General features: G+C 34.2%; 3 protein-coding genes across 5 annotated transcripts; 2 read left to right on the forward strand and 1 right to left on the reverse strand.

The window, feature by feature from the left end:
* Positions 1-539: 539 nt before the first annotated feature.
* Positions 540-8,421, forward strand: LOC127793577 (uncharacterized). 3 transcript variants are annotated; one of them, XM_052324350.1, is made up of 5 exons: positions 540-708; positions 3,139-3,274; positions 6,406-6,496; positions 7,790-7,873; positions 7,989-8,421. In XM_052324350.1, the coding sequence occupies exons 1-5, from the start codon at positions 672-674 to the stop codon at positions 8,118-8,120; spliced, it is 480 nt and encodes a 159-aa protein (XP_052180310.1). In that variant the 5' UTR covers positions 540-671; the 3' UTR covers positions 8,121-8,421. The 3 variants fall into 3 exon arrangements, with proteins under 3 accessions (XP_052180310.1, XP_052180311.1, XP_052180308.1); XM_052324351.1 differs by having other exon boundaries at positions 7,965-8,106; XM_052324348.1 differs by having other exon boundaries at positions 541-708; positions 7,986-8,326.
* A 948-nt stretch (positions 8,422-9,369) lies between these two features.
* On the forward strand, positions 9,370-15,236 carry LOC127793581 (uncharacterized). The gene is made up of 6 exons (XM_052324359.1): positions 9,370-9,758; positions 11,077-11,154; positions 11,269-11,344; positions 12,144-12,217; positions 12,332-12,402; positions 14,955-15,236. Exons 1-6 carry the CDS (start codon positions 9,723-9,725, stop codon positions 14,995-14,997), a joined length of 378 nt encoding a protein of 125 aa, XP_052180319.1. The 5' UTR covers positions 9,370-9,722; the 3' UTR covers positions 14,998-15,236.
* Positions 15,237-16,552: 1,316 nt separating this feature from the next.
* LOC127793576 (putative gamma-glutamylcyclotransferase At3g02910) lies at positions 16,553-17,420 on the reverse strand. The gene has a single exon (XM_052324347.1). It carries the CDS (start codon positions 17,336-17,338, stop codon positions 16,811-16,813), a length of 528 nt encoding a protein of 175 aa, XP_052180307.1. The 5' UTR covers positions 17,339-17,420; the 3' UTR covers positions 16,553-16,810.
* Between the last annotated feature and the right edge of the window lie 8,848 nt (positions 17,421-26,268).

Genomic DNA, 26,268 nt, shown 5'->3' on the forward strand with positions numbered 1-26,268 from the left:
TAATTTGTCTTTGAACACTTATGGTACATTTAATGTAATTTATTTTATTATTTAAATATTTTTATTAATTAATAAAATATTTAAAAAATACAATGTATTTATTATTAATTAATAAAAATATTTTAATGAAAAAAAAAGAAACATTTAACAAGTGCTCTGAAGATATAGGTTAAAAAATCCTTTTATAATAACATTTTTATAATTCTAACCATTAGAACAAAATGCCCAAAAACACAATTTCAGTAGCGGCAAGGGGTTGTTTGGCAAACAAGTGAACAATCATACAGCACAATCAATGTAGGTTTCTTGGACCAATGTAGCTAGAGATCTGAGAGGTGCATTGTCCAATGATAACAAACACAAACTCATACAACTTCGGATTTCTCGACTAACTGTTATTTATTTGAGAGATTTTGACTTTTTTTTTTTAATTTCACTAACAATTCCAAAACGTCGGGGATCTCTCAACAAAATTGCTTTACTTTATTTATTATTATTATTATTATTATTATTTTCATTTTTAATTAGGTTTCTTCTTCGGAAATTAACTGCAAAATAAACCGTAATAGTGGAGCGTGTTCCTTCCCCCATCTCTCTCTCTCTCTCTCTCTCTCTCTCTCTCTTTCTCTCTCTCTCTCTTCTGCGCTCGGAATAGCTGAAGCCTGATAGCCATGGCGACGGCCAGCTTGCCTTGTGTTTTCACGTCAGGTGACTCAATCATCTCTCGAATCACGAAATCTTTCTTTAGGTTTTCGGTTTCGTGCGTAGGGCTTTCGATGTGCTAATATCCGGAAGGACCGGAAATGAACGACGATTCTTTTCTGTATTAGCACCACAAAAATTAGTTCCAGTAACTAATAATTCAGAGTTCTTGTATATAAGCTTTTGTTGTGTTTTATTTTTCTCCTTGTTTTGCTTATTTGTTGCTTGTAATTTTTTGATTTTCATGTCGTTTACGTGTTTCTATTTCCTGAAGATCTGGTAAAAGTGAATTTGCCTTTAGACTTACATGCTTCGATGCTAACTCGAGGACTACCGAATTATGAATGAATTGGTTCTCAAGATTGGCTGTAGTAGCGCGGTTAACTATGAGAGATAGAATCGGCTGTATGATTGTTTTGCCCTATTTAAGGCTGGAAAATCAATAACTCAATCACTAGTTAAGACTGGGATTCTTAATTACGAGGATAATGATAGGGCCTTAACAAGGGAGACATGGCGTCTGAGAGAGACAAATTATGGTGCTCAATCAACTGGACTGGCAAAACAGCGTTCATGCGATTCCTCTAAATGTTGAGTTTGAGTTAATTTTTCCAATTTCAATTACGAGGACTCTAAACATTGGATGCTTTCATAAGCTAAGAAAATTTATTTTCACAGAGTGGTATACACTTTTCCTTTCATTGTTTCTTCTTCCTCTTTAATGTTTTTCCGAACTAAATTATGCTGGGTGTGGAACACAGAGTGAGCCTTGATCATTATGTGAGTTTGTAGCTTTGAAAATTCTCATCTGAGATGCAAATGTTGATGCTTCGTTTCCCTCTCAAAATGAGGGTGATGTAAAATCACATGTAGAATAGGAGAACTAGTGGAGAGAGAGAGAGAAGGAAAATCCAGCAGGAGAAGAGATGACACACGGAAGGAAAAGGAGAGCAGCAGAGAGAAGAAGTATTAGAGCATCAGCAGAGGGAAAGAAGATGAAATAAGCAGGGAGTTCCAGCAGAGAGCATAGAGAAGCAGATTAGAATAGAGGGAAAGCAGCTGCAGAAGAGATTAGAAGGAGAAGGAAAAGGTGTGATCACAGCTGCAGCAACTTTGGGTTACATAGAGAAGCCATACCTATAAGCTTGATAATACTCCTAAAACACCTAGTACTCTTTAAACCTATCTGTATCTAATATTAGAACAAATTATTTTTTTTTGCAAAATCTACTAACTGCAAAAATCAGGGACCTCCCTAGGGGTTGCTGTACTGGTGTTGCTGGTGTGTTGGACACTTCGACATGCCTCTAATATGTGTTGGACATGCCCATGTGGCGTGTCTGACACTTCCTTAAAATTTTTTGAAAGGATGCCGGAGGAGACACACGTGTCTCCTATGTGGAAGGGGTTTTCTTTTTGATTTTTCAGTTTTCCGACCTGGTGACTGCATGATTCCCCCCCCCTATGTTTTGGTTTCATGATTGCTCAGCTTTCATACCCTCCACACTTTTATTCTCTAGCTCTTTGAACATTGACTGGATTGTGAGGGATGAAAATGAATGGACTGTGAGTTGATTGCTAATTAATTAGAGTTATTTATTTGGAATTTGGGCTTATATCTCAACCGTGTCATGTACTACATTTTTGAAAAGTGATGTATTCCTGTTTCTTGTATCTTGTGTCCGTACTTCATAGTCTATCGAAAGTCTTAATAAAACCAAAATACATTAAGATAAAATAAAAATCTTCCAATTACATGAAATAATTATCTTTACTTGCTGTCTTGTGGGACCCAGTCATCTTAATTGCATCGGAACATCATATGTTTTGAATTTCATATAGATGCAAAAGTTCAATGAACACATGCTTGGTACAATGTGTTTCTTTCAATTTAGTTTGGATTATTTACTTTTGTGATTCAATTTATGGCTTATTTAAGGTTTTTAAGGGCACTGATCAAGATTAAAAAAAAATCATTTGCCGCTGACATAGCATTTACTGGGTTAACTTGTACAAATAATCAAACAAAGTCTTCTGGTGTTTTGTGCTGTTCTAATAGAGTTGATGATCTTGTTCTGTGTTCGTCATGAGAGTCTTTCACCTTTTGATTTTAGCCTTAGTTTACTAATTCTTGCGCACATTGCCTCAAGTTTTTATGTTCAGCAATTATGGTGTAGCTTCAAAACATAGTTTTTTTTTTTTTTTTAGGTACTTATAAAAGATTGGTTATTACTAATAAATTTTTTATACATGCTCTAGGAGTAGAATAGCATGTTATAACTTTTTGTCATTCAAAAGTCAAATATAATCATGTTCTATATATATTTCACTTTCTGGCAGCATCTTTCTTGATATTACCTTTTCTCTGGGCTATAATTCTCTAGTTTAAGGTGTAGATGAGTGTGCTTTATTGCTAATTTCTCAATCCTGGTTTAGGTGGAGCCTGTCTCAGATCAGACGAGCTTTGGTCCAGGAAGTGCAACTCTATTGGTGACACATCAAGATTGACGGTTTATAAGAAATCAAACAAACAACCAACCAAGCACAAGCTATCTGTTTGTGCAGAATACAAGTATGAAATTTTTTCTTCCATAGATTATGTCAACAGTGGTAGCTAGTGCCACGATGTTGTAGGACCCTTACTTCCCCATGGACTTCTGATTACTTGGTGCAGGGTATAAACTGTTTATTCATGAAATATGCCTACAGGAATTCTGTGCAGCTTCCAGTTTTTTTAAAAAGGAGGAAAAAAGGCCCCCCAAAAGTGTGCTTTTCTATTTGCTTAATTAATTGCAATTTACTTTTATCACATTAGGCATGGCACACACAATATTACATACCAATGTAACTTATCTTAGGGTGTTTTCTTTCCCTTCCGCAGTCTGAATGCTTAGTTCAATTCTCTTTTGATTTTTTTTCTTTTTTCCTTCTAGACATGGTGTAGTTGGAGAGTATACTTAACCATGAGCAGGCAGTGCAATAGGAATGATAAGGGCCTTTTTAATTGTGGAAAACGTGTTCCAGTTTTCTACCTCCAATTTTCTATAGAATCTCTAATTTTCATCTTACACACAAATCTTAAAAAATGCATTCAATGTTAAAAGTATAGAAAAATAATATCAAATCCTTTGAACAAGTTGCCTTCGTTCTATTTAGAGAAACTGGGGTTGTTTTCCACAGCTGAACAGCCCCCTAAGTGTGATGCTTTTTGACTGCAGTGGGTGATCAATGAAGGTGGGATGGGGCTCATCTAGCATTTGTATTGAGGTTGCCTATCTTCTTGTCTTGAATTAAACTAGCAAAGTGTGGGCTATTTCTCCTATTCGATTTCATTTATCTTGTGCTGTTCTGATTGGTAGATAACGTGATCAGCGGGGTGGCATAGCATTAAAGTTTGACTTTGATGGACAGTGTTAAGTTAGAGCTAGGTCTAAGATCTCTTCTGGATGCAACTATTAGGTGGATGGAGTAAAAGTTGCTACCTCCATTTTTATCTCCCATATTTATATTCTGTATTTTATTCATAGTTCATAGCTGTAATAGGTAATTCTGTTGTCATATGCTTCAAGAGTAGTAATTGTAGACAATTCTATTGGGTATTAACAGAATCAAAATCTTTACTACTTTTTGCAATCTGTATAAAATGATGATACCATATGAACCAGTTATCATATTTTTTAGGGTAGTGTTCGTTAACTAAGGTATAGATCAGAAAAAGATAAGATATGGAAAGTATTCTAAACTTTTTCCATTCTAATGTATTTGTTAAAATTATTTGGCGACCCTTAGAAAAAAAGTTACGTGACTTCTTATCTGGTATTTTTCAGATATACTTATCTCTCTCCCCCCCCCCCCCCCTCTCCAGATAAGCATATCTTGGACCTTATAGATAAGGAAAAATGACGCATATGTCCTACAATACATTCCAAAAAATTTAACAAATAGTTTCATAAAAATTTTGGAATGCTTTCCAGTCTTATCTTGACCATTCTATATCTTAATACAACCTTATCTTACTCATTTTAACAAACATTACCTAGGTATAGATTATATATTGGACACGTGTCACCCTACTTTATACTATTTTTTTTTTTTGTAATAAGTTGCTTTATATAAGTGAATTAATATTCCTGCCTGATTAAGTTGTGCAAATTCATGTAAAAACATCCAGATATGCTATTCTGTGTACTTGTTTACTAGTTGTGCCATTTTTCCTATCTAGTTTTTGCTTGTACCGTCAACTTTTTTGATTCCTCAGTAGAACTCTCTCTCTCTCTCTCTTCTCCGTATTGAATATCTCTTTTTTCTACACTTTTCATTCAATGATCTTTCTGATTTTGATTACTGTAATCTGAAAGTACTTTTATTGAAAGAGATAAAAAGTAAACAGATTATTGATTTGGAAACAAGAAGATAAAAAACGTAGAATGATGCATGACCTGGACTTGCAACAGCCTAAAAGTAGTCGAAAGCCCAGAATTCATGTAGTGTTGATATGAGAAAAATAGAACAAAACTTTTATAAATGAGCTTTGCGAAGGACTATTGATGTATTGAATGCTTTTCAATGCAAACATTTCTGGAAACTCATATCTGTGTCAGCCTACTTGTGAGGTACCAATGTGGATGCATCTGCATCCACCCAAAAATGGATTTAGTGACATGGAATTAGAAAACTAAAGGGCTCCTTACTTGCATAGAACAATAATTATGTATCTATGAAAAATGAAACAATTTCACTAACCCCTTACCCTGTTTGTGTTACCTTAAGCTAGTCTTGTGAAACTAAAAATTCCACTACTGAATTCTGTATACTTTGAAATTCAAGAGGTTCGTTTTCATCTTAAAAATTATATATCTAGTGATTGATTAACTTTCTAATACCTTGATGCATTGACTTCGCAAACCTTATAAGGAACCTGAGCATTGTGAAGGTGACAATTAGGCCTTTCTAAGACCCCATGCAGGGTTGAACTGCTCTTGTAGATTGGTTTTATTGAGGCATCTTGGATATATCATGGTCTAATAATAAAACCTTGCAACCTAATGGGTTTAAATTTCCAGATTTTTATCCTTAATCATCCATTTTTTCCTAAAAATTCCTTGACTTCATGAATGACATAGAAAGGTAAATGGGCACAACTTTTTCAAGATGGCCCATCTTAGAAAATTAAATTAAGTGCTAGCATCTTGAATGGCCTTCATTCTAGATGTTGGTCTTTTGTGTTTGCTTTCTATGTCTATATGCCAGGTCAGTTTTGTACAGGCAATTCAAATTTGAAGGAAACTCACCTGTACTTCATCTTCGTTCAAAATCAAATAAGTTTGATAGTAGATGAGATAAAAAGAATGGTCAAATTACCTTTATATTTCTTTGATGACGGCTATGGCATTGAGAACTAAAACATTAAGAGAGATTCTTAAAGAGATACGAGTACGTTGGATAGTAGGTAACAGATTAACAGGCGGGTCCCTTTTGTTTTTTAAGCTTGCAATGCCATTTCTGGTCTGGGCAAGATAAGATTTCTTGTGTTCCCTGTGGAGGTTGGTGGCTGAGACTTTTTCTTTTGTGTATTATTGATTCCTTTCCTCTTGATTACTGGATTATATTAATAATCTTTTGAAGTGACAATTAGTAGACACTGCTCAATTCTTTGAAGCACAGTTGCTTTTTTAGTTAGTTATCACTTCCTTTACCATGCAGTGATCATAGAGGTGGAGGAGGTGACTTTGTTGCCGGCTTCCTTCTTGGAGGTGCAATCTTTGGAACTCTAGCTTATGTTTTTGCTCCCCAGGTGATTATATACCTTCAATCAAGGTTTAAGCTTTTATTCCTGTCAAAAAGTGATGCAACTTGTTCCATGTAATACGCTGTTGATGTGACTGTTCAATGTATGATTCTATAGGCCAACTATTGCATCATTCACTGTTAATTATAGCAGAAGCATTAACTCTCTCTCTCTCTCTATATATATATATATATACTATATATATATGAGATTTATCAAATGAAGAAAATAAGGGAAAGAAATGTTTTACACTTGAGAGCAAGTTTCTATCTCTCTCTCTCTCTCTATATATATATAATCATATATCCATTTTAATCATCTCATTTCTGATTTGTGGTGTAACAGAATGAGAACAGTTATCTGTTCATTTCAGATCTTGAAACTTATGTTCTAACATATTGAACCTTTCTCATTCTTTTCTATACATTTTGCCTTTTGTAATATGGTTAGTATTTTTACTCTTGCATCCTTGTGTTTTTTATGAGTTGAGTTACTTATTTCTCTACTGTTCCTGATGAAACATGTTTTCACATCGTCTCACTTTTCTATTTTTTCTTAATGGTACTGCCTTCCCTCTTGGTGTTTGTTTCTTCATGGTTGGGGTACCTTGTACCAAACCCACCTTTTACACTAGGATTTTTGCATTTAGAAGTCAATACTTTGATTGTATGAAACTTTCTTCATGTTTCTTATTTCTGGTAAGTTGTTCCTAGAGGCACATCTATTAGTGTTTTATTGCTGCTCTTTGCTTTATTTCGTTAGAAAAATTGACGTGCCTGATTTTACACATTTGATCAAAACTTAGAAGCTCTCTCTCTCCCCCTCCATACTCTATCTGTTGGTTTCAGTTTTATTGTGAAGAAATCAGATATGTTAAATCCAGATTATTCCTGTCCTCGTACATAATTATATGATCATTGCCTTTTCATAACCAATAACCAATTGCTTTAGAACGGTGCCAATGATATTTCTGTCCCTGTTTCTTATTTGATCATGATCATATTTTGCCATTGTACATTGAAATTCATTTTATGATGTCTGCATAGCATCTCATAAGTGAATGTTTTCTCTGGAATTTATGTGCTTGCTAAAATTATGTGCGTATAATGTTAGAAATATCTATTCTTCATTGCTTGCAATCTCGAAGTTCTTTTGAAGGTCTTCGGACTAGCATTTTGAAGCTAGTTCTCTTTTGTGCTCCTCGGGCAATTATCTCATTTGGGAAATCAGGATTGTTTGTTTATCCTTTTATGTTTAAACTTTATTTGTTTTCCCTATGTCTTTATCTGTGTGTTTTAGATTAGAAGATCACTGCTAAATGAAGATGAATATGGTTTCCGAAGGGCCAAGCGACCAATATACTACTATGATGAAGGTTTAGAGGTAATGAAGGTTTTTTTGGTATTACAAAGGACTTTGGTTGAAATAGTAATTAGTTTGTTATAGTTCTTTCTTTCATTATCCTTTTCATTAGTGATCTTTTCCCCAAATGCAGAAGACCAGACAGACCTTGAATGCTAAAATCAGCCAACTCAACTCAGCCATTGACAATGTATCTTCACGGCTGAGAGGGGGGAATAATATGCCGCCTGTACCAATTGAAACTGATCCAGAAGAAGCTACTATGTAAGACCTGCTATTGTCTTGTTTGTTGAATCATAATAAAACAAAAACTTTCTGAGGTTTTAGGTCAGACAATTTAAGGCTTGAAGCTGTGACTATGTACCACCACTAGAATGATGTGAAATTCATCCAGAATCGCCTTATATTACAACATATGTACATGAGATTGGTAAGAACCTGTGGTATTCTGTTTTGCTGGTTCATTTTTTTCTCGAGACTCCAATAGGGAGCAGCTGTTTAAGTTGCTCAGAAGATTGTTGTTTGGTATAAAGAAAATCTCCCATGTGCCTCTATGCCACCCTTCATCACTCTTCTCGCAAGTCATGGATCGTATTCGTACGACTGATGGCCGCGCGGCCTAAACAAGTGAGGAGCGTATTATTCTAGCTTGTAACTTTTATGTCGGCACGAGATGGGGGATGGATAGTGTTGTTTATCTTATTTAACCCACTCGGATAATGGGTTTTGTCAGTTTTACTTGCAGGCCTATAACAAAGAACTAATGCAGGTAGAGGTAGGTTTCTAATATGTAAATATAACCAACTTGTATACATGTGTGTGTATGAGTGTATCAATACTTTTTACATGCATATTGATCCTAAACTAACTAAAAATGTCAAAGCCTGTTTAAAGCGCAGAACTGCTAAAATGGAAAACGCCAATTTGTAGAACTGAGCCCAGAATATTTTTCATGGCTTCTGTACTTTTGTTTGATTTATTTATTATTTTTAAGACTAAAACCAAACGTCAGTTTTCGTATAATTCTTGTCCTGACGGACGGTTTAGGCTTCTTAATTATTTAAGAAAGTAGATTTTATTTTTTATTTAGGATAATAAAGGTTTTAAATTCTTATTCTTATTATAATTATTTTTCTCTTTAATAAGTCTTCTTCTTTTTTTTTTTTTTTTCTTGTGGTGGATTTTTAAGAATTAGAGTATAGTTGGGTGCTTGGTGTGGCTTACCACACCAGGATACAGTGATTTGATTGTTCATTTACATCAACTTTGTTTATTCTTAGTGAGGTTTCAACCTTGTTAAAATCTAAAGTTTTTGTTGTTATATTGATAATAATTTTTGAAATTACTAATTTTTTTTATTATTTCTCAAAATAAAAAATATTTTGCAATAGGATTTTAAAACAATCTATCAAACTGAAAGTAATAATTTATTTGATTTTTAAAATTATATAAAGAAATAGGAAAACTAATGAAAAAATACCGGCCTTTTGACAAAATAAAAAAAATATTTTTTTTATGGTTTGCATAAATAAAAGATATTCAAAGGCAGCAGTAAGTATCTGGTTCTGTTGTCCCTTCGTTTTCCATTCATTTTCATTCTTGGAATTTTATTTCCTTTTCGTTTCAGTTTCAGTTTCCGTTGTGATAACAACAATTAAATGATTTTTATCACAACAAAAGGGGTTTTCTGGACATTATCAGTTCATCTCTCTCTCTCGCGCGCGCGCGCGCTCGCTCTCTCCGTGCACAATCAATCACATGAAGAAGAATTATTATCCAAATAATCAGTCGACTATTCCGCATTGCTGCAGCAACCTATTGTAATCTACGTTTACCCGTATATATATATGTGTGTGTGTGTGTGTGTTTGATGGAAGGCAATGAGGAGACGAGTTCATCCTACAAGGTACTTTCTCTCCCTCTCTCTCACTCACTCCAATTCTCTCTCCCGGAACACCGAACTATCCATTCTACTTTCTTCTTTACCTTCTTTTTGGTAGGAATAATCTGTTTGTTTCGTAATTTTGTCAAGGACTCGATTCTTAGTGGCAACCTTCTGGTTCTAGGGTTTATGCCCCCTCTGTACGCTTAATTCAATCTTGTGTACATAGAGTATTGAACTTGTTGCTACGTGGTTTTTGATTCATCGCTTGTGCTCTAATCTGATCTGACTGTGGAAGTGAGTTGCTTTGAACTTTTGAATGTTGCGAGCACATACCCGAATGATGATTATGCGTTGTTTCATGCTAAAGTTTGTCCATAGGCTTCAATCGATTGCCAAGGAACAAATATAAATGATTTCTATGTGTGTCTATATATATATATATATATATCATCAACTCTCAATGTTTTTCTTAGTAGGATTTGAAGTTACCTTTTAAGTAAAGCTTTGGTAGCTTTTCCGGTATTCGCCCGTTTTACTTCTTACCAATCTTTTAAATTTTAACTAGTCACAACTACGAAGTGCTCTAGTTCAATTTCTTGTGAGTGATGAAAATATTCTCAAAATGGAAATACCTGGAATATCCATTTATACAATTGCTTTGAGAGACCCAAGAAAAAGGAGTAGAATCAAAGTCAACGAGGAAAGAAGAAGGCCGAAGCATTATTGGTTTCCTGTTTTCACTTTCAAAATTTAGACTGACATTTTGAACTTGTCATATGTTAAAGAAAGGAAAGGAAGGTTATTGTTCTGCTTTTCTTCTTCTATTATGTTCCTGATTTAAAAGTCCAAAATAAGTGGTAGAGGGAAAAGATGGAAAAATAGAAGGGATGTGAAGGGAAAAAAACATGAAGTAATGGATATGAAAAATGGAAATATTGAGTGGTTCAGCAAAGTTGTAACCCACATTTGACTTGTAACCCAGGCCTCTGGCATGAAAAAAGTGAATTTGATATATAGGTTAGAGCAATGTCCCGTGTTCTAATTGATTACAGTGGGTGGATTTACTTTCCTTTAGAATTTTAGTGTTTCTGTAACATGTTATATTGTTGCTCCCTTTTAGAGCCCCTTGGTGAAACTGATTGACTGATACCATGTGCCACATGCATGTGGACATACATGCATAATTGTGAAATATTAATGTCATATTACAAATTTAATAGTAAATCCTTGAGTTAGCTCGGCTATTCTCTTTTCAGATTAGTTGATATGTTTCTTTTTTTTTTTTTTTTTGGGCAATAATTTGATGGATATCTGAGGGGAGAATGTTCATCATTTAAAGGACTATTACAAAATTTTGGAGGTGGATTATGATGCAACCGATGAGCAGATCAGATTGAATTACAGGAAACTTGCACTGGTTAGTTATCCATCTTTTGTTAGCAGCTAGTCTAAAATCTCTTTTTACATTTCCTGAATTAAACTACACATGAAAGCAATTTACACAACCTTGCTTTCTATTAATATGTAACAGAAGTGGCATCCTGACAAACACAAGGGTGACAATGCTGTCACCGAGAAATTTCAACAGATCAATGAGGCATACACTGGTAATTTCTAGACAGAAGTGATCAGCAAGTACAAATGCCTACCTTGTTATGCCATACATATGACCATGTGATATGCCATCCTTTTGTTCACTTGGTGGCCAAATTATACTCACCTTAGAGTTGATAGATTAAGTTTTCAATCTCGTGCGTGGTAATAGACATTGAGATTTTAAAGTTTGGTTCTGTTCGTATATTTAACAGCCTTTTCTCATGTGGATTAGGAGTTGAACTTGATCTATCTCTTTTCCCTTTAGGATATGTATTTGGAGTTGTATAGCTCCTCTTTAGAATTTAACACTCCTTTTTGTGGCGCTCCAAATAATTTCCTGATGGGATCCAAAGTAGACCTATAATTTTTAAGATGAGTAAGAAGTTTGGAGAAAATTTTGGAGGGATATGGTAAAATTTCTGGAGGCCAAACATTATTTCCATTCACAAATACTCAAAAATGTGTCTATGTAGAATTTTGCTGGCTTAAAGTGGGAAGGGGTTGGCCTTCGTACCTCCTTGGTCACCATTGATGCACATTATGTTTAATAGTGACACATATCATGACCGCAGTTGAAGCAATACATTCTTTGTGACAAATTCCAACTAGTCATAATCCATCATATCCAATCCTTACACAAATATTTTTTCTTTATAGCTTGCACCTGATAGCCAACCCCATTTAGTTGGATTGAGGGTTAGGATGATGATGAGGTCTGACCTTTATAACATGTGAGGCAGTTTTATTTCCATTCAAGGAAATTGTGAACTAATATTTTGTAGTTTTTGATGTTTTATGGTTCTTCTGTAGTGTTAAGTGATCCTGACAAGCGTCTTGACTATGACCTAACTGGATATTTTGAGATTGATAAATACACTTTGCGGGTAAGAGTTTCATTCTATCATCAGGCCTTGATTTCTCATTTCACTTTGTTTTTATGTGATTCATCTCTACTGCATGCTTGCTATTCTAGATGTATTGTTTTTTTTTTTATACAGGAGTATCTGACAAGGTTTAAAGGGATGATACTTACCTGTAATGGGCTTGGTATGAGCCACTCATCAATATGGTAAATCCTCTTATCACTTAAAGTTAATTTTCATTAAGAGAAATAAAATGAAAAACATCAAACAATTGGGAGAACTAAAATGGCCAATAACCATCAGGTGCAAGTTAGTTTGTTATTTTTCTTGCTATATTTTCTTGATAGTTGTTGCTTGTTGGAAAAGTTACATTACGTATTTCTTTATTTATTTTTATTTTTGTTCTGTTTCCAAGAAATTTCCTCCTAACATAGACTTGTTATGTCTAATTCCAGTTATTGTCCTGCAGAAACAGGCTTCAAATGGTTAAAATTCTGTTTTTTATGATCCTTCATTTTTACTTCACCATATTGAGTACATAGGAGAACTGGAAGGCTCTTTTAATAAAATCTGTCTTGGGCACAGAAGGAAATAATTTGCAGTGGGAAATTAGTCTGTTACTGGGTAATGCCGTGTGTCAGCACTATTTATGGCACGGAAATTGATGGAGATTATGGAAAATTTATTCAAGTATTTCATCACAATTAGGAGTTAAGGAATTTGAGTTAAATTAACATTTGAAGTTCTTATTTGCTTGCAATTCAATTTTCTTTTCGATTTGAGGGGATTTTGTGAGTATAAATACTTCAGACTTTGGTATTGATCAAGACATTGGTTATCTCTTCTCTTGGTTCCTTCTTTCCTCCTTATCTGCTTTTCCTTTTCTTTTACTATCTCTGAGCTCCTTCCAAATCCTCTCTTTCTCTATATGTGTGTGTGTGTGTAGATAAATAAACAAGTATACAAAAAAAGAAACTACCTTTTGGGAACCTTGTACAAAGAGAAGGTAGGAAGCTAAAGTTCTTACTTCCTATATACAAGAGGAAGAAGATCATTCATAATGTCTGTAGTGGAGAAGCTTAAATAGATAGATCTCTTCAAATTGACTCTTTTAGATGACTTGGCTTAGCAACTGTCTGCAAAGGGATAAGAACCTTAAACATTCCACTGTATCCTAGTTTGAATAGGTACTGCCTGGAAAGACCTTTGTATTACAATTTATTATTGTATTCTTCTGGATTAAAGATGGGCTTACACTGTAATAACTGTATGCATGCATTGTTCTTTCCATTTTGACAATAGCTTTGTTGCCAAACAGATTCAAATCCCCCATTTAGGAGTCCTATGGTGGGTAACAGGACAGAAATTGGTTTGTGTGAGAGGTCATGCAAAGTTTATCCTAGATAATAATGTTAATATTTCTATAGCAATTGATTTGCATTGTTTTTCTTAGACACATGCTAAGTCACCTTATAGTTGATCCTTCCCTTCGAGAAAGAAGAAGAAAAATTATAATATCATCTAAAGCGCTAGGATTACTTTTGTCCTGTTAGCAAGTTTTCCTTATTTTCACCTAGGTTATTATGTTTGTCCATTATGACCATAAATTGCTCTTCTTTTCTTTTCCCCTTTTCATCCAAGCTACTATTTTCTTTGAATTTTTATTTTCTTTTCAACTTTTTGGAGTTTTTGAATATATTAATACATCACAAGTACAAGGAATTTTCAGACTATGATATTGATTGAAAACAATGGTTAATTTTCTATTCTCTCTCTCTCTCTCCCCTTTCTGGTGCTATATCAACAATAAATTTCCAAATCTCTCTATCTTTTTTGAACATGGGTTCCAATTTTTTAGATTAGAAATTTGTTTCCTGTACTTCTAACATTTGAATGCATTTTTCAAAATTTCTATGGAAGATAAAAACTAGAGATTTTATAGAAAATTGAGATAGAAAACTAGAAATCATTTTTCACAACTAAACAGTGCTAAATGCCTCCCACTGTATCCTCGTTTGAACAGGTGCCACCTAGAATGACTCGTCTATTCAGATCTAATGTTTTGTACTTCTCTGGATTAAAGATGGGTTATACTATAGTAAGCATATGCTTATATTGATCTTTCCACATTTGATGATAGATTTGTTGCTGAACAGATTTGAATCAGTCATTTAGCAATGCTGAGGCAGTTTAATTGGGCACAAGTTATTTTTATATTCTTTTTGTCACAAATTTCTTTTTGATCCTAGACAATGATGATAATATTTTCATAAGGGCTTGATAAACTTACCTCAGATTTGATCCTTACCCTAGAGAAAGGAGGAAAAACTACACTGGTGACTTTGAACTAGCACGATTGCTCTCATTCTCACATCAAATTTCCTTATTATCACAGCGGCTATATTGTCATTCATTGTGACCATCAGTAAATTGCCCTTTTTTTCCTTCTCTCTTTGGAGTACCATGCCTGGGGTATACTGTGATCCTTTAGCTAATCAACATATTGCCTTTCTTTGTAGAATTACAAATTTTTCCTTTCTAATTGTGTGCCTTCCAACTCTATCTGAGTTGTTCCATACTAAGAGATCGTTTTAGCATGATAGGAGGTCACCAATGTACTGTGTTTATGCCCTTGTAGGTGTTCTTTCCGGTTGTTATTCACAATAATTGATATGTTAAAAGAATTGCTATAAGTTGCATAATTTGGACTCTCTCTCTCTCTCGTGTTGGTGCTTACTATCAGTATTCGCCGTTGCAGCTCACAGCAACTGATGGAATCTACTGAACGTCCTGAGAAATAAGGTCCAGATAACTTATCCCTTTTATATTTAGTCCCCTTGCCCATTATTTGACTAGTTACATGTTCATGGGTAATGATGGATGTAAAAAGCTCTATTATATTGTGTCTGAGCAACAGGGTTTTGTCAAAATGCTTCTGTATGGGTACATATCACATGTTAAATATCAGAAGACATGTTCCAAATTTTATGACCAGTGCTGATCCCAATTCCCTGATCCACATGAGTGGTGACTTCTTTAACTGGTTCGTCGTTGTTCTTTGAATAGATTTTTGTTCTCATGAGTCTTTGTGATTGTGCCTCAAAAAGTATTCTTATGGGCTGTTGTGATTGCTGTTTTTAACCATATTATCCTCTGTAGTTCTGCTACCAAAACTATAGAAAGTAAAGTCATTGTCTTCAAAATTTACATATACTGAGAGGCTATATTTTTGTTGTCAAGGCTGACTGGAGCATTACATATATTACATATTGTATGTTGGATTTCGTCTAGGTTCTGATGCGCTTGCGTTATATATATTAATATACCTCGCAATTGGTTAGCAAGTGACTATGACAACAATAATATAAAGTTTTAATTCTATTAAATAGAATTGACTCTGAATTTTAGTTCATCCATTATTTCTTTTTATAGCCATATCTTTTATAAGTCTCCCATAACTCATATTATACTTAAGAGTGAGGTATTAAGTTATTTTTACACTCAATCACTATCAAAATTATGGCGGTGTTTATTAATTTGAATCTTTTATAATTTTCACAACTTTGAACACCTCATTTATTTTTTCTTTATTCGTGTTTTGATTGGGATATTTTTTAGTTCAATTACCTTAATCTTAAATCTTTTTCAATTTTTACTCTATTTTGTTTGAATGTATATATAGAATTTGTAATTCTAATCTTAGAATTGTTGAGATGTCTCCACCTAATACTCATTTGTCTATCTTCTTTAAATAATTTCAAAAAATACACCTAATTCTCCTTGATGGCGGTCTCATTTACTAGCACATTTCACGCACCTTAAGAGTTGTTAAGAGGGCAATTGCTCATTTCCAACAGGACAAGGGAAATGACAGATGATGCAATGGCTCTTTATTTTGTTAAGGTACGTTTTATTAGTTACTTGCATCTTACGCCGTGATTTGAGTTATTTTTTTATTTTTATTTTTCACACGACTTATATGATTTATTTTAATTTTTTGAATTTCTATATTTCTTTTTTAACAATCACCTTTTATAAATGGTTGTCCCGCAAGACAAGTGTGACATTATTGTCACAAAAAACTAATATATAAATATAATTATACATTTTTATGTGTATTAGTAAAGATTAGTGTCAAGAGCTTAATCTTCTTAACAATTATATTGTTTATCTTTCCTTAATTTTTTAATTCTTGATAGCTCAATTAAAATATAATATTTGAGATAAAAAATAAAAATATACAAACACTATTTTATTCTTACAAAAAATTGTATTTATTTTTTTTCTTAATATGGGATATGTGGAGAGTCGATATTATAAAATTTATAAAAATAAATTATAAATATCATGAGAAAATAAAAAAACTTTGAAAGAGCAGTTGCATTGAATTCTCCGCTGGGACTACCGGCCATGAAACAGAAAACACAGGAAGTAGAGGGATAGAGAGAGAGAGAGAGACACGTACGTAACAAGGTCCTACTCAGTATAACATTAATGATGCAAAATCGAATCGCCATGGCAGACACTCCGACATTGATGAAAGGAATTAATGCATGATCGGAATATGGTGGATCGATGAACGGCGCGCGCGGTGGAGAGAAATGGAGTTATTAGCTAGCACGGAGGAGAATGGAGGTAGATCTGAATATGGTCCAGGAAGGAGAGGTTCGCCGGCCGGCAGCTGCGCTTCACGTACCCCTCCGCCTCTTTCTCTGTGTAGCTCCCGAATGCCCCCTCCGCCTCCGCCGATCTCTCCCACATCTCCGCCGCGTAGCTCGCGTGCGCGTAATACGCCTCCACCCATCTCCATTCCTTTACATCCTCCTCATCTCCGGCGGACTCCACCTTCAGGGGCAGCCTCTCGTAGTGACCGCGGTCGGTGCCCTCCAGCTCGTCCATCCGCGCGAGGCCCCGCTCCGAGACGGCGTAGAGCTCGCCGAGCACGTGGTGGCCGGAGCCCGGGAAGTTGAGCAGGAACGGAACCCTGTAGGGGCCGCAAACGAGGGGGAAGCGCTCCACGGTTCTGTGATGGCCGAGAAAGGAGGCGTCGCCGGTGGACATCATGTCTTGGAGGAGGCCGTGGTTGGAGAAGCCTTTCTTCAGCGTCCCGTAGGTGAATATCACCGCCGCCGCACCGCCCATCCTCGCCGGTGAGTTGTCGAATTGGGATAGGCTCTGGTTGAGATAAATTGAGGAGAATCTCTCGTTCGTGGGGTGCGTTGGGATTATCACTATTATTTATTATTATTATTTTATTAGAGCCGCAAAGGAAAGCATATAAATATAAATTATTATAAAAGAAAGATGCTAGAGGTTAGAGTTAATGAAGAGATTAATTCAAAAATAGCCTATAATTCAACTAACTCACTCCAATTGAAAACTAATCCTAATTCCTAAATATCCGCCAAATACATCAACGTATATAGATAGGTTTATATTTATCATCTAATTTCGATGTCTATTTATCTATTAATTTATCTATCTATGAGCAATTCGTAAAATTTCAAATTGAACAAAGAAATATTCAAAATGCGAATGTGACATCCTTAAATAAAAAAAAAAAATATGTATTGTCTTATAATTAATTCATTAAGAGGTGTTTATTAATCAAGATAGGAGGAAAAAAAATATCAGATATGGGAAGTATTTCGAATGTTTGGTCTTTCCAATGTGTTTGTTAAGCTTTTCTGATCATTTTCGAAAAATCCCTCACGTGACCTCTTATCTTCTCGATAAATTTATCCGACTTCCTCTATCGGATAAATTTATCGGGCTCTTTCAAGATAAGACTCATTTATTTATATGCCCATTGTAGGATAGTTAATGCTATTTAATACATTTTAAAGATTTAAATTTATTAAAAAAATTATTTATTTAAGTCTTATAATTAATATTATTTAATATATTTTTAAATTATTATATATTTTGACAATTTTTAAAATTTAAATGATATTATTCATTTCATTGATTTTTAAAATTTAAATTTATCTTTCTCTATATATATTTTATTAACTAATATAATTCATTTTACCAATTTTTAAATTATTTTATTTAATTTTATATTTTATTATCTATTATGAAAATATGTTTCAACTATTTTTAATTATCTAGGTGGAATTATTGTAATTCTAACAATAATTATTTTTACTTTTCAACTCTTTTTAAATTTATTTTTGAACATGAATTTAGAAAATAAAATATTATTTTTATTTTTTTAACAATTCATATTAATCATAAAATATTATTTTAATAATAAATTTGGTAATAGAGATATTTTGATAAAAAAAACTCTTATTTTAGTGCTTATCATATGCGTTAACAAACAGATAAAAAGAAAAAATATAATTATCAATGAATTTTAAAAAATTTAACAAATAATCTGATAAAAATTTTAAAATATTTTTCAGACTTATCTTGATCATTCTATATATTGATCCGGAATACATTCTAATCTTATCTTACTTATTTTAATAAATATCTCCTAAAAAAAATTGTAAAAAAGACCCGTCACATAATAATTAAAGTAATGACTAATAGTCTATTAACTATTAATATTAAACATCGTATTAAACTAAGCCTTTCCGGTATCTTAATTCGGCTACCGTCCACGTTGCCGACTCAAGGAGATGCCAATACGCCTCGCCGACTCCATAAGAGTGCGCACACACACACATGACGTGTGAGGCTGGCTGGCTGGCTGCCTGCCTGCCTGCCTGCCTGCCAGACTGCCAGTTGCTGATTTCATTAGCAATTCAACTCTCCCTAATGTCCCATATGCATTCTGTCGATTTGGTAACGAGATGTTAAAATTGAATTAATCAAAGTTTTGTAAAAAAATTTAATTGAACCGACCAAACGACTCAAAAAATTGATACAATCAAAAACCGAAATATGGTAACAGTGACACATAAAAATTATGTACATTAACATATGAATAGAAATATAAAAAGCACCTGAGATGTACAGTTATCCGGTACATCAAGGAGTGTGGTGTCGGTACATGACATATGTTGCGGTAGTCTACAAATTACACGGCTAGGGTTCTGATTTCTATCTGCATCACCCAAACGGGATACGGATGGTAATGAAGAAACTCCACTTCCTAAGAGAGATATCATCGTATCCAAACGCCTGAAGGATCATGGTGATGATGATCAATCATACGCAGCAGCAGCAGCAGTAAGACCAACGAGAGTATGCAGTGTTAGCGATTATGTTTTTGTGTGGTCTCTTGTCGCTCATATTTTTAATTTCAACAAAAGAGATAAATTACAGATAAAATTTTTATCTCATTACGTAGGATAAGAAATCGAATCCACAATTTACTGGTAAAAATCTTAATTTATCATGACTCAATCACTTGATATGTGCCCTGAAGACGAAAGTACGTAGTACTTAGGAGAAGTAGGAGGGGAGCTAGAAATTTTAAATAAAATGGACAAAAATTAAATAACACAAGAAAATTTAAAATAACATAATATTAAAGAAAATATACCGATAAATTATTACAATTATTCTTGACACGTTTTCATATTTTGATTTTGATAACACTACATAATAACATAATTATTAATTTCATTAAATATATATTTTTTCAATATATACAACCAAACTATTATTCAACTATTGATCTTCAATTTGATTGTACAACCGAGTTTTGACAATGTTCATGACAGAAAATACTCGTTCTACTGTAGTAGTAACAACATGAAAAATTAATGTTAGTATCAAAAGTCTGTAAACTAATGAATATATATTATTTTTCTTCGTCGCTATCAACTTCTGTGTAAGTTCAGTAAGGTTTCGTAGTCCTTCAAAATTCTTGTTAGTACGCACATCAATAATATATGTTTCAAGTATATCATCAAGCACCAAGAGATCTATTGGTGAAAAATTTTCAGAATAATACTCACCAAGTCGAATTAATTTATTTTTATCAAAAGTAGATAATGAATCATTTAGACACAAGCATGCTATATAAAAGCACAATTCACTATTTACCTCAGGAAAATGATCATTCAACTCTTAAAGTTGTATATCAATGTTTGCATAAAAGAAATCCATTCGCAAGTGATGCAAATTTATCATTTCTGAAGTGTTGCGCTGTGAACGACCTGAAGGTTTATAAATATCATCCATGTTTGGAACATTAATACTGCGCTTCTGACATAAATAATAAATTGTTTTAAAAAAGAATCTCATCCATTGTCCTTCATTGCTTGAAGTTGTTCTTTACAAAATTTTACTAATCTCATGGCATTGACAATTCATCTGACATCCTTAAATTTTTTTTCATGAGATGTAGACTAAATGCAAAGTCAAATGTTATTATCAACCTCAACAAATTATGTGTTTTACCTTTTTTCCCATAACTTAAAACATCATTAGCAATCATTTCAAGGACATCAATTGTAGGTGAAAACATGTGAATCAAGTTCAATAATGAACCATAATGAGAGTTGCAACATGTATCACCAAAACGTTTAAGAGTAATTTGTTCATTAAGGCCCCGTCCACTTGATATTTCACCATAACTGAGTGCTTCCAGAATTTGGAATCTATGTTTTTCTCTAAGAAGATCATATCATTTAGCCGATCCTCCAACAACATTTACAACCCTATCAACAAAATCAAAGAATGCTTTAATCTCAACATACTTGTTTGTTATAGCTATAAGAGCTAGTTTAAGTTGATGAGCAAAGCAATCCAACGACAAAATTTTCGTAGATCTAAGTTTAAACTCTCAACCAAATCCAACGCACACAAACACATTGGCAATCGCCACCAACCACTGTGGCTGGTGGTTTTCGGAATCAAAGACAACTATCTAACACCTTTATCCCCATCGACCAACATATCTGAAAATAAACAAAATTCAACCGTCAAATCTTCCTAGATCTAATCTTAATTTTTTTGCCAAATCTAACATGCACATAAGCGTACTGGCAGTCACCACTGGCCACTATAGCCGATGGTTTTCGACAATCAGAGGCAACCACTCAACACCTTTAACCCCATCAACCAACATACCAAAAAACTAACAAAATCAAACGACTGAATCTTCATAATTCTAAATTTAAACTTCTGGCCAAACCCAACTCCCATGTATATATGTATATAAATCATGGATTTGTGATGAAAAGACTTATTTCCTTATAAATCAGGGCCATTTTGATAGTGAAAATACGATTAGATTGAAGATCAAAAGTCGATATATGGTGGGGTGGGTTCTTGCTTCAATGTGATGTAGGTGGACGAGGTGGAGGAGATGCGGTGAAGAGAGAGAAAGAGAAAGACGGTGGGAAGAGAAATAGAGAATATAGCCAAGCGAGTGAGGTGAAAGAGACGTTGGCGCCCGATGACAATGGGGGCAGGGGCGGATTTAATAGTGAGATATCCTAGGCTGAATCCTAAGACAACTCACAACAAAATTTATTTTTGTAATGTAATTTTTTTTATTTTTTAGTAGTAGTCTAATCTAAATTTAGTCCAATCCATCTTAATTTTGCCCAATCTACCTGCTTGGATCCACCCTTGAATGGGGGTGTCTGACAGATCGACTGTCTAAGTAGAGTAGATGAGAGCGAGAGAAAGTGAAGATTGGGTTGAGTGAGCTGGGATACTAGTATTCAAATTTTTTTTATTAAATTACGTATATACAATAACATTATTTAAAAATTTAAGGTCGGCAATTGCCACCCTTAGCTGTGTGTAGCTCCGCCCCTGAGAAGAAAGAACAAGCGGCCGAATCTCTTCAGGTTTCTTTCTCCTTCATCCATCCGTGTTTTTTTCCCCTCTTCTTCGTGATTCTGAATTTAAAAATGTTATTTGGCAGCGGCCGTGGGTGATCGCCTCCTGTCGATTGGAAGAGATTATCAAACTATTATTTGTTTAGTCAGTTTTTACTTCTATATGTGCTATGTCATGAGGCGATTAGGGTTTATGAGATTGAGAAAATTGTAGCGCCAAGATTGAGGGATCCTAATCCTTCACTTCCCTTCTGCAGTCACCGATATCTGCACCGCAGGCATTGGCTGCCTAATTCATTAATCCTTCACTTAAATTTCCTTCTTCATTATAGATTAATGGTTCATACATATATGTATGGGCAACTCATCATTTTGCCCCCTCATCATTGTCAGAAGCTGACATACAAAAACTGACAGCAGAAACAGATCCTAAACTAATCCATCCTACCATTGATATTTGTTATATATTTGTGCAAGAAATTTCCCTAATATTTGTGGCCCATCCTTGTTCCCTCCCTTTTTTTTCTTACAAACTGGTCTCTGCCACGAACTTTATTGTGAACCTTCTTTGTCACCGGTCCCTTCTCTTGGACCATTCCACCTTTTATAGCTTTATCACAGAGATTGCAGACCACAACTCCTTTGTTACTTTTGACCTCTTTATTGCTCCACATAGTTTGACATCCGTACAAACAAATTGCCTGGACGAAAGTGAAATTAGCTTACCACCGTGTGAGATTATTGATCACATAATCTAATAGCCATTTTGGAAATACCAAGCATTTGAAAATGATTAGGCTTAATTAATTTTAAGGCCAACCAACATATCATTCATCCTCGCTCATAAAATAATGGGAAGGCCCCCCAGCTAGCTAGCCCATTGGACTTGGACCCAACTTGAGCTTGGCCCTTGGCACTTTTACCTAGAAATGATTTTTGTTTTTTTATTTTTGCTGAAAAACATGGAAAAATTATTTATAATTGTAATACTATGTGTATGTCAATAATAATAATAAAAAAAAAATCATGCATTGTCATATATTGGAATTGTAAATAGATGAAGTGGGTGATATATAATAAATTTAAGAATTAAAATAAAATTTATCTTCATCTAATGTTATGAATTGAAATGATTAGGCTTAATTTTGAAACGTCTGAAGTCTGGAGATCAAGTTATTTGCTGGCATCCAGGTTCAACATTTAGTTCATTTACATTATATTGGTAACCAACCAATCATACTAAAGCTTGAATATAGTGATCGTCCATCTCTCACAAAAACTCCTGCCCTGCTCACCACCACTGTACGTAGGACTTTACCAAAGAGGTCAAGACATAACCCAATAAAAAAAAAAAGCCGGCAGCCTGGCCTCCACCCACTAGTGATTTGGGTTACTTTTCTCCTTCATTTGCATGATTGCATCTGCATGTATAAATATATATATATATATCATCTTCCACCTTATTAATTAATTCTCTCGTTGCTATTCCTCTTCTTGCTAGCTGCTTATTATAATTTGAAACTGATCTCTTTGGTTTTTTTTTATTGCTTTTCTACATCAAATCAAATCCATTTACAGAACCAACACTGCATATGCACAGGTAGATTAGCCGTGTAATTAAAGGAGAAGCCAAAAAGAAACTTTTTTTTTTTTTTTTGGGGGGGGGGGGGGGGGGTGTTGGGGGGATGAATTTAAATGATTAAATTGAAGAAACATGTCATGTGGGAAGAACATGTGGATTTTCAATAACATGCATGCATGTGTGCCCCAACAATAACCACTGCATGCATGCCTGTCAGCTGCTCTGTGACGACAACCAAAATTCCACCTTCTCATTTCAATAGCTTTCACGTCTCAAGGCCTTCTCACTCCCCTCCAGTATAAAATCCAAGAGATCCTATCAAATCTGAATTCCTATTTATCAAAAAAAAAGAAAAAGAAGAGAATTCCTTATCCAATTTAATTTCTTCACACTGAAATTAAGAAACTCGAGCTATTTGGTATATGTTTGTTGTTCCTTCAGTGGGAATTTGAGCTATTTGGTTTGGACAGCAGTCTTTTGTTTGTTACTTTAGGGAGATTAGAGGTCATTTTCAAATTCCACCTAATAATCATACTACACAATCAATGTTGATCAAGCATTTGGCTACATATGAATGGTTCTGGTGGGTTATGAGAAAAATTACATAATATCAGTTACTTAGAAGGTTGAATTATTATTACGTATAAAGGAGGAATAGGGGCCAACATGAAAAGGCCCACAAATAGATAAGTCACATGGTGATGGTGATGGTGGGAGGGATGATGGATGGGGAGCTTTGTGACAAAGCAATCTCTCATATTGATATTTGTTTTCTCAAACAGTCTCCTATTTATCATATCTTGTCTCTCTCAATGATGGTTGGTTTTTATGGCATATAAGTTCATTTGGGACTGAATATTTATACAACCGATTCTCTACTCTCTCTCCCTGATTAAATTAATTTACAATCGATTTAATTTATGTCCGCAATCCAGTCAATGACCATTAATTAAGCTTGACTTAATCAGAGCAAGCCGAGATTAAGTTGTTGCCATCCCAAATTTAAGAGTTAATTTGGCCCCCACACAGGCAACTAATAAATTTATGGCATGATATAACTTTGTTTTATTTGTTGGATTGGGATTGGGTTAGAGGGGAAGGATTACCTTTTTCCCTGCATAAATCTCGTGACATCATATGGAAAGATGAAATTAATGAAAAACAAAAGCAAGGAAGGAATCATCACCAACCCAACCATCCATCCAACCAACCAACCAACCAATTGCAACTGCTATTGACCTGCTTACAGCTTCATAGTTCATATCATGATTAGATGTGCATACGAAGTACAGATATCAGTCCTGGGGTGGAGACATTTAGAGACATATGGATCCAAATAATCCAAATGATAGCTTTAATTTGATGCATATTGCTGCTTAATTACAGTAGTGTAGTGAAATTGGGATGCTGAAGAAGAGCTTGTTAATTTGTTGTCACATGGACATGGTGGTTGAATAGAATAATCATGTAATGTAATTATTAGTTTGAGGAGGATTGGAAAGGTGTAAGAAGCACGCTGAGGTCAATGTCTTACCTAATTAATTAATATTCAGAGAGCCCCATTGCATTGCATACATACATACATGCGCTTAAACTGTTAGTCTATTTGCTGCTTCCAAATCCCAAGTCAGGCATCTCAACCCTACCCTTTCTATTTTATTTACCCCTTTAATGTGTTGTCATGTATAATTATTTGACGAGAACCCAAAAGCTGGCTCCTAGAACTAGAAGAGAGTGGACTAATGGAACAAATTTAAAATAAGACAACCCCCCCCCCCCCCCCCCCCCCAAACAGAAAAAAAGACCATCCCTTATTAGTTTTCTCTTCCTTTTACTTGTATATATCTTCACCTTCTTCCTGTTCTTCCCTCTTGGACAACATCAGAACCCTCTGTCTCCTCTTCTTGTTCATTGTCTTCTTTTGTAGTTTAGTCAATATGTGTGGCTAGGTGGCCACAAGATGGATCGACTGTTGCAGGATGTAGCTTGGAAGTTGTATTTTTAAAATTATCTAGCCGTAGAAAATAAAAAAATAAAAAAAACTAGATTTCCAATTTTTAGATTGGTAGCCAGCTATTATTTGTGACTAGGTTATACGAAAACGAAAATGTAAAAACGAACATTCTTCTAAAAAAAATAAACATAAATAAGGTCCAAAACGAGAATAAGAAACATTTTCGAAACATTTCAAAAATAGAAAAACGGCTCCTTGCAACATAGGTTTGTGGCACCATATTTTGTTGCTTTTATGTTTCTGGTTTTTGCTAAGTGTTGCAGTGTATGCTTCAAAAACTCTGTATGTGTGCTGGTTTAGTTATGGCTATCAAACATTTAACCTTTGAGTCATTTTCTTTAATTTAATGTGACTTATTGATTTTGATATATGGCATGTATTAATTATGATGAGTTTTGATTAATAATTTGTGAGAAATGCTAATCATTGAGTGCATATTTAGATAGTGTGTATTTGTTACATTTTAATTTTAATCATTGATTCAAGAGTGTAAGCCTCCATATTTAGGTAAATGTTATTTTTGTTTTGTTTTGTTTTATCATGTCCCTTTAATATCTAATAACAAATAGTAAATACATTGGGACTAATCAAGCGGGGATATCTAATTGAGATGTATTTAATTGGAGATAAAATTTATTAAATCCTTTCAATTTTATAATTTGGAAAGCTTAATTTTTTTATAATTTTATTTTTTATTGGGAACTTTTTATAAAATTCTTTTTTTGCC

The sequence above is a fragment of the Diospyros lotus genome, chromosome 1, assembly GCF_014633365.1.
Source record: "Diospyros lotus cultivar Yz01 chromosome 1, ASM1463336v1, whole genome shotgun sequence".
Classification (NCBI taxonomy): Eukaryota; Viridiplantae; Streptophyta; class Magnoliopsida; order Ericales; family Ebenaceae; genus Diospyros; species Diospyros lotus.

Coding starts and splice junctions, on each gene's coding strand:
- LOC127793577 (XM_052324348.1), top strand. CDS start 672: ATGGCGACGGCCAGCTTGCCTTGTGTTTTCACGTCAG. Junction 6,497..7,789: donor CTTATGTTTTTGCTCCCCAG/GTGATTATATAC, acceptor TGTGTGTTTTAG/ATTAGAAGATCACTGCTAAA. Junction 7,874..7,985: donor ACTATGATGAAGGTTTAGAG/GTAATGAAGGTT, acceptor CCCCAAATGCAG/AAGACCAGACAGACCTTGAA.
- LOC127793581 (XM_052324359.1), top strand. CDS start 9,723: ATGGAAGGCAATGAGGAGACGAGTTCATCCTACAAG. Junction 9,759..11,076: donor AGACGAGTTCATCCTACAAG/GTACTTTCTCTC, acceptor CATCATTTAAAG/GACTATTACAAAATTTTGGA. Junction 12,218..12,331: donor TTGATAAATACACTTTGCGG/GTAAGAGTTTCA, acceptor TTTTTTATACAG/GAGTATCTGACAAGGTTTAA.
- LOC127793576 (XM_052324347.1), bottom strand. CDS start 17,338: ATGGGCGGTGCGGCGGCGGTGATATTCACCTACGGGACGCTGAAGAAA.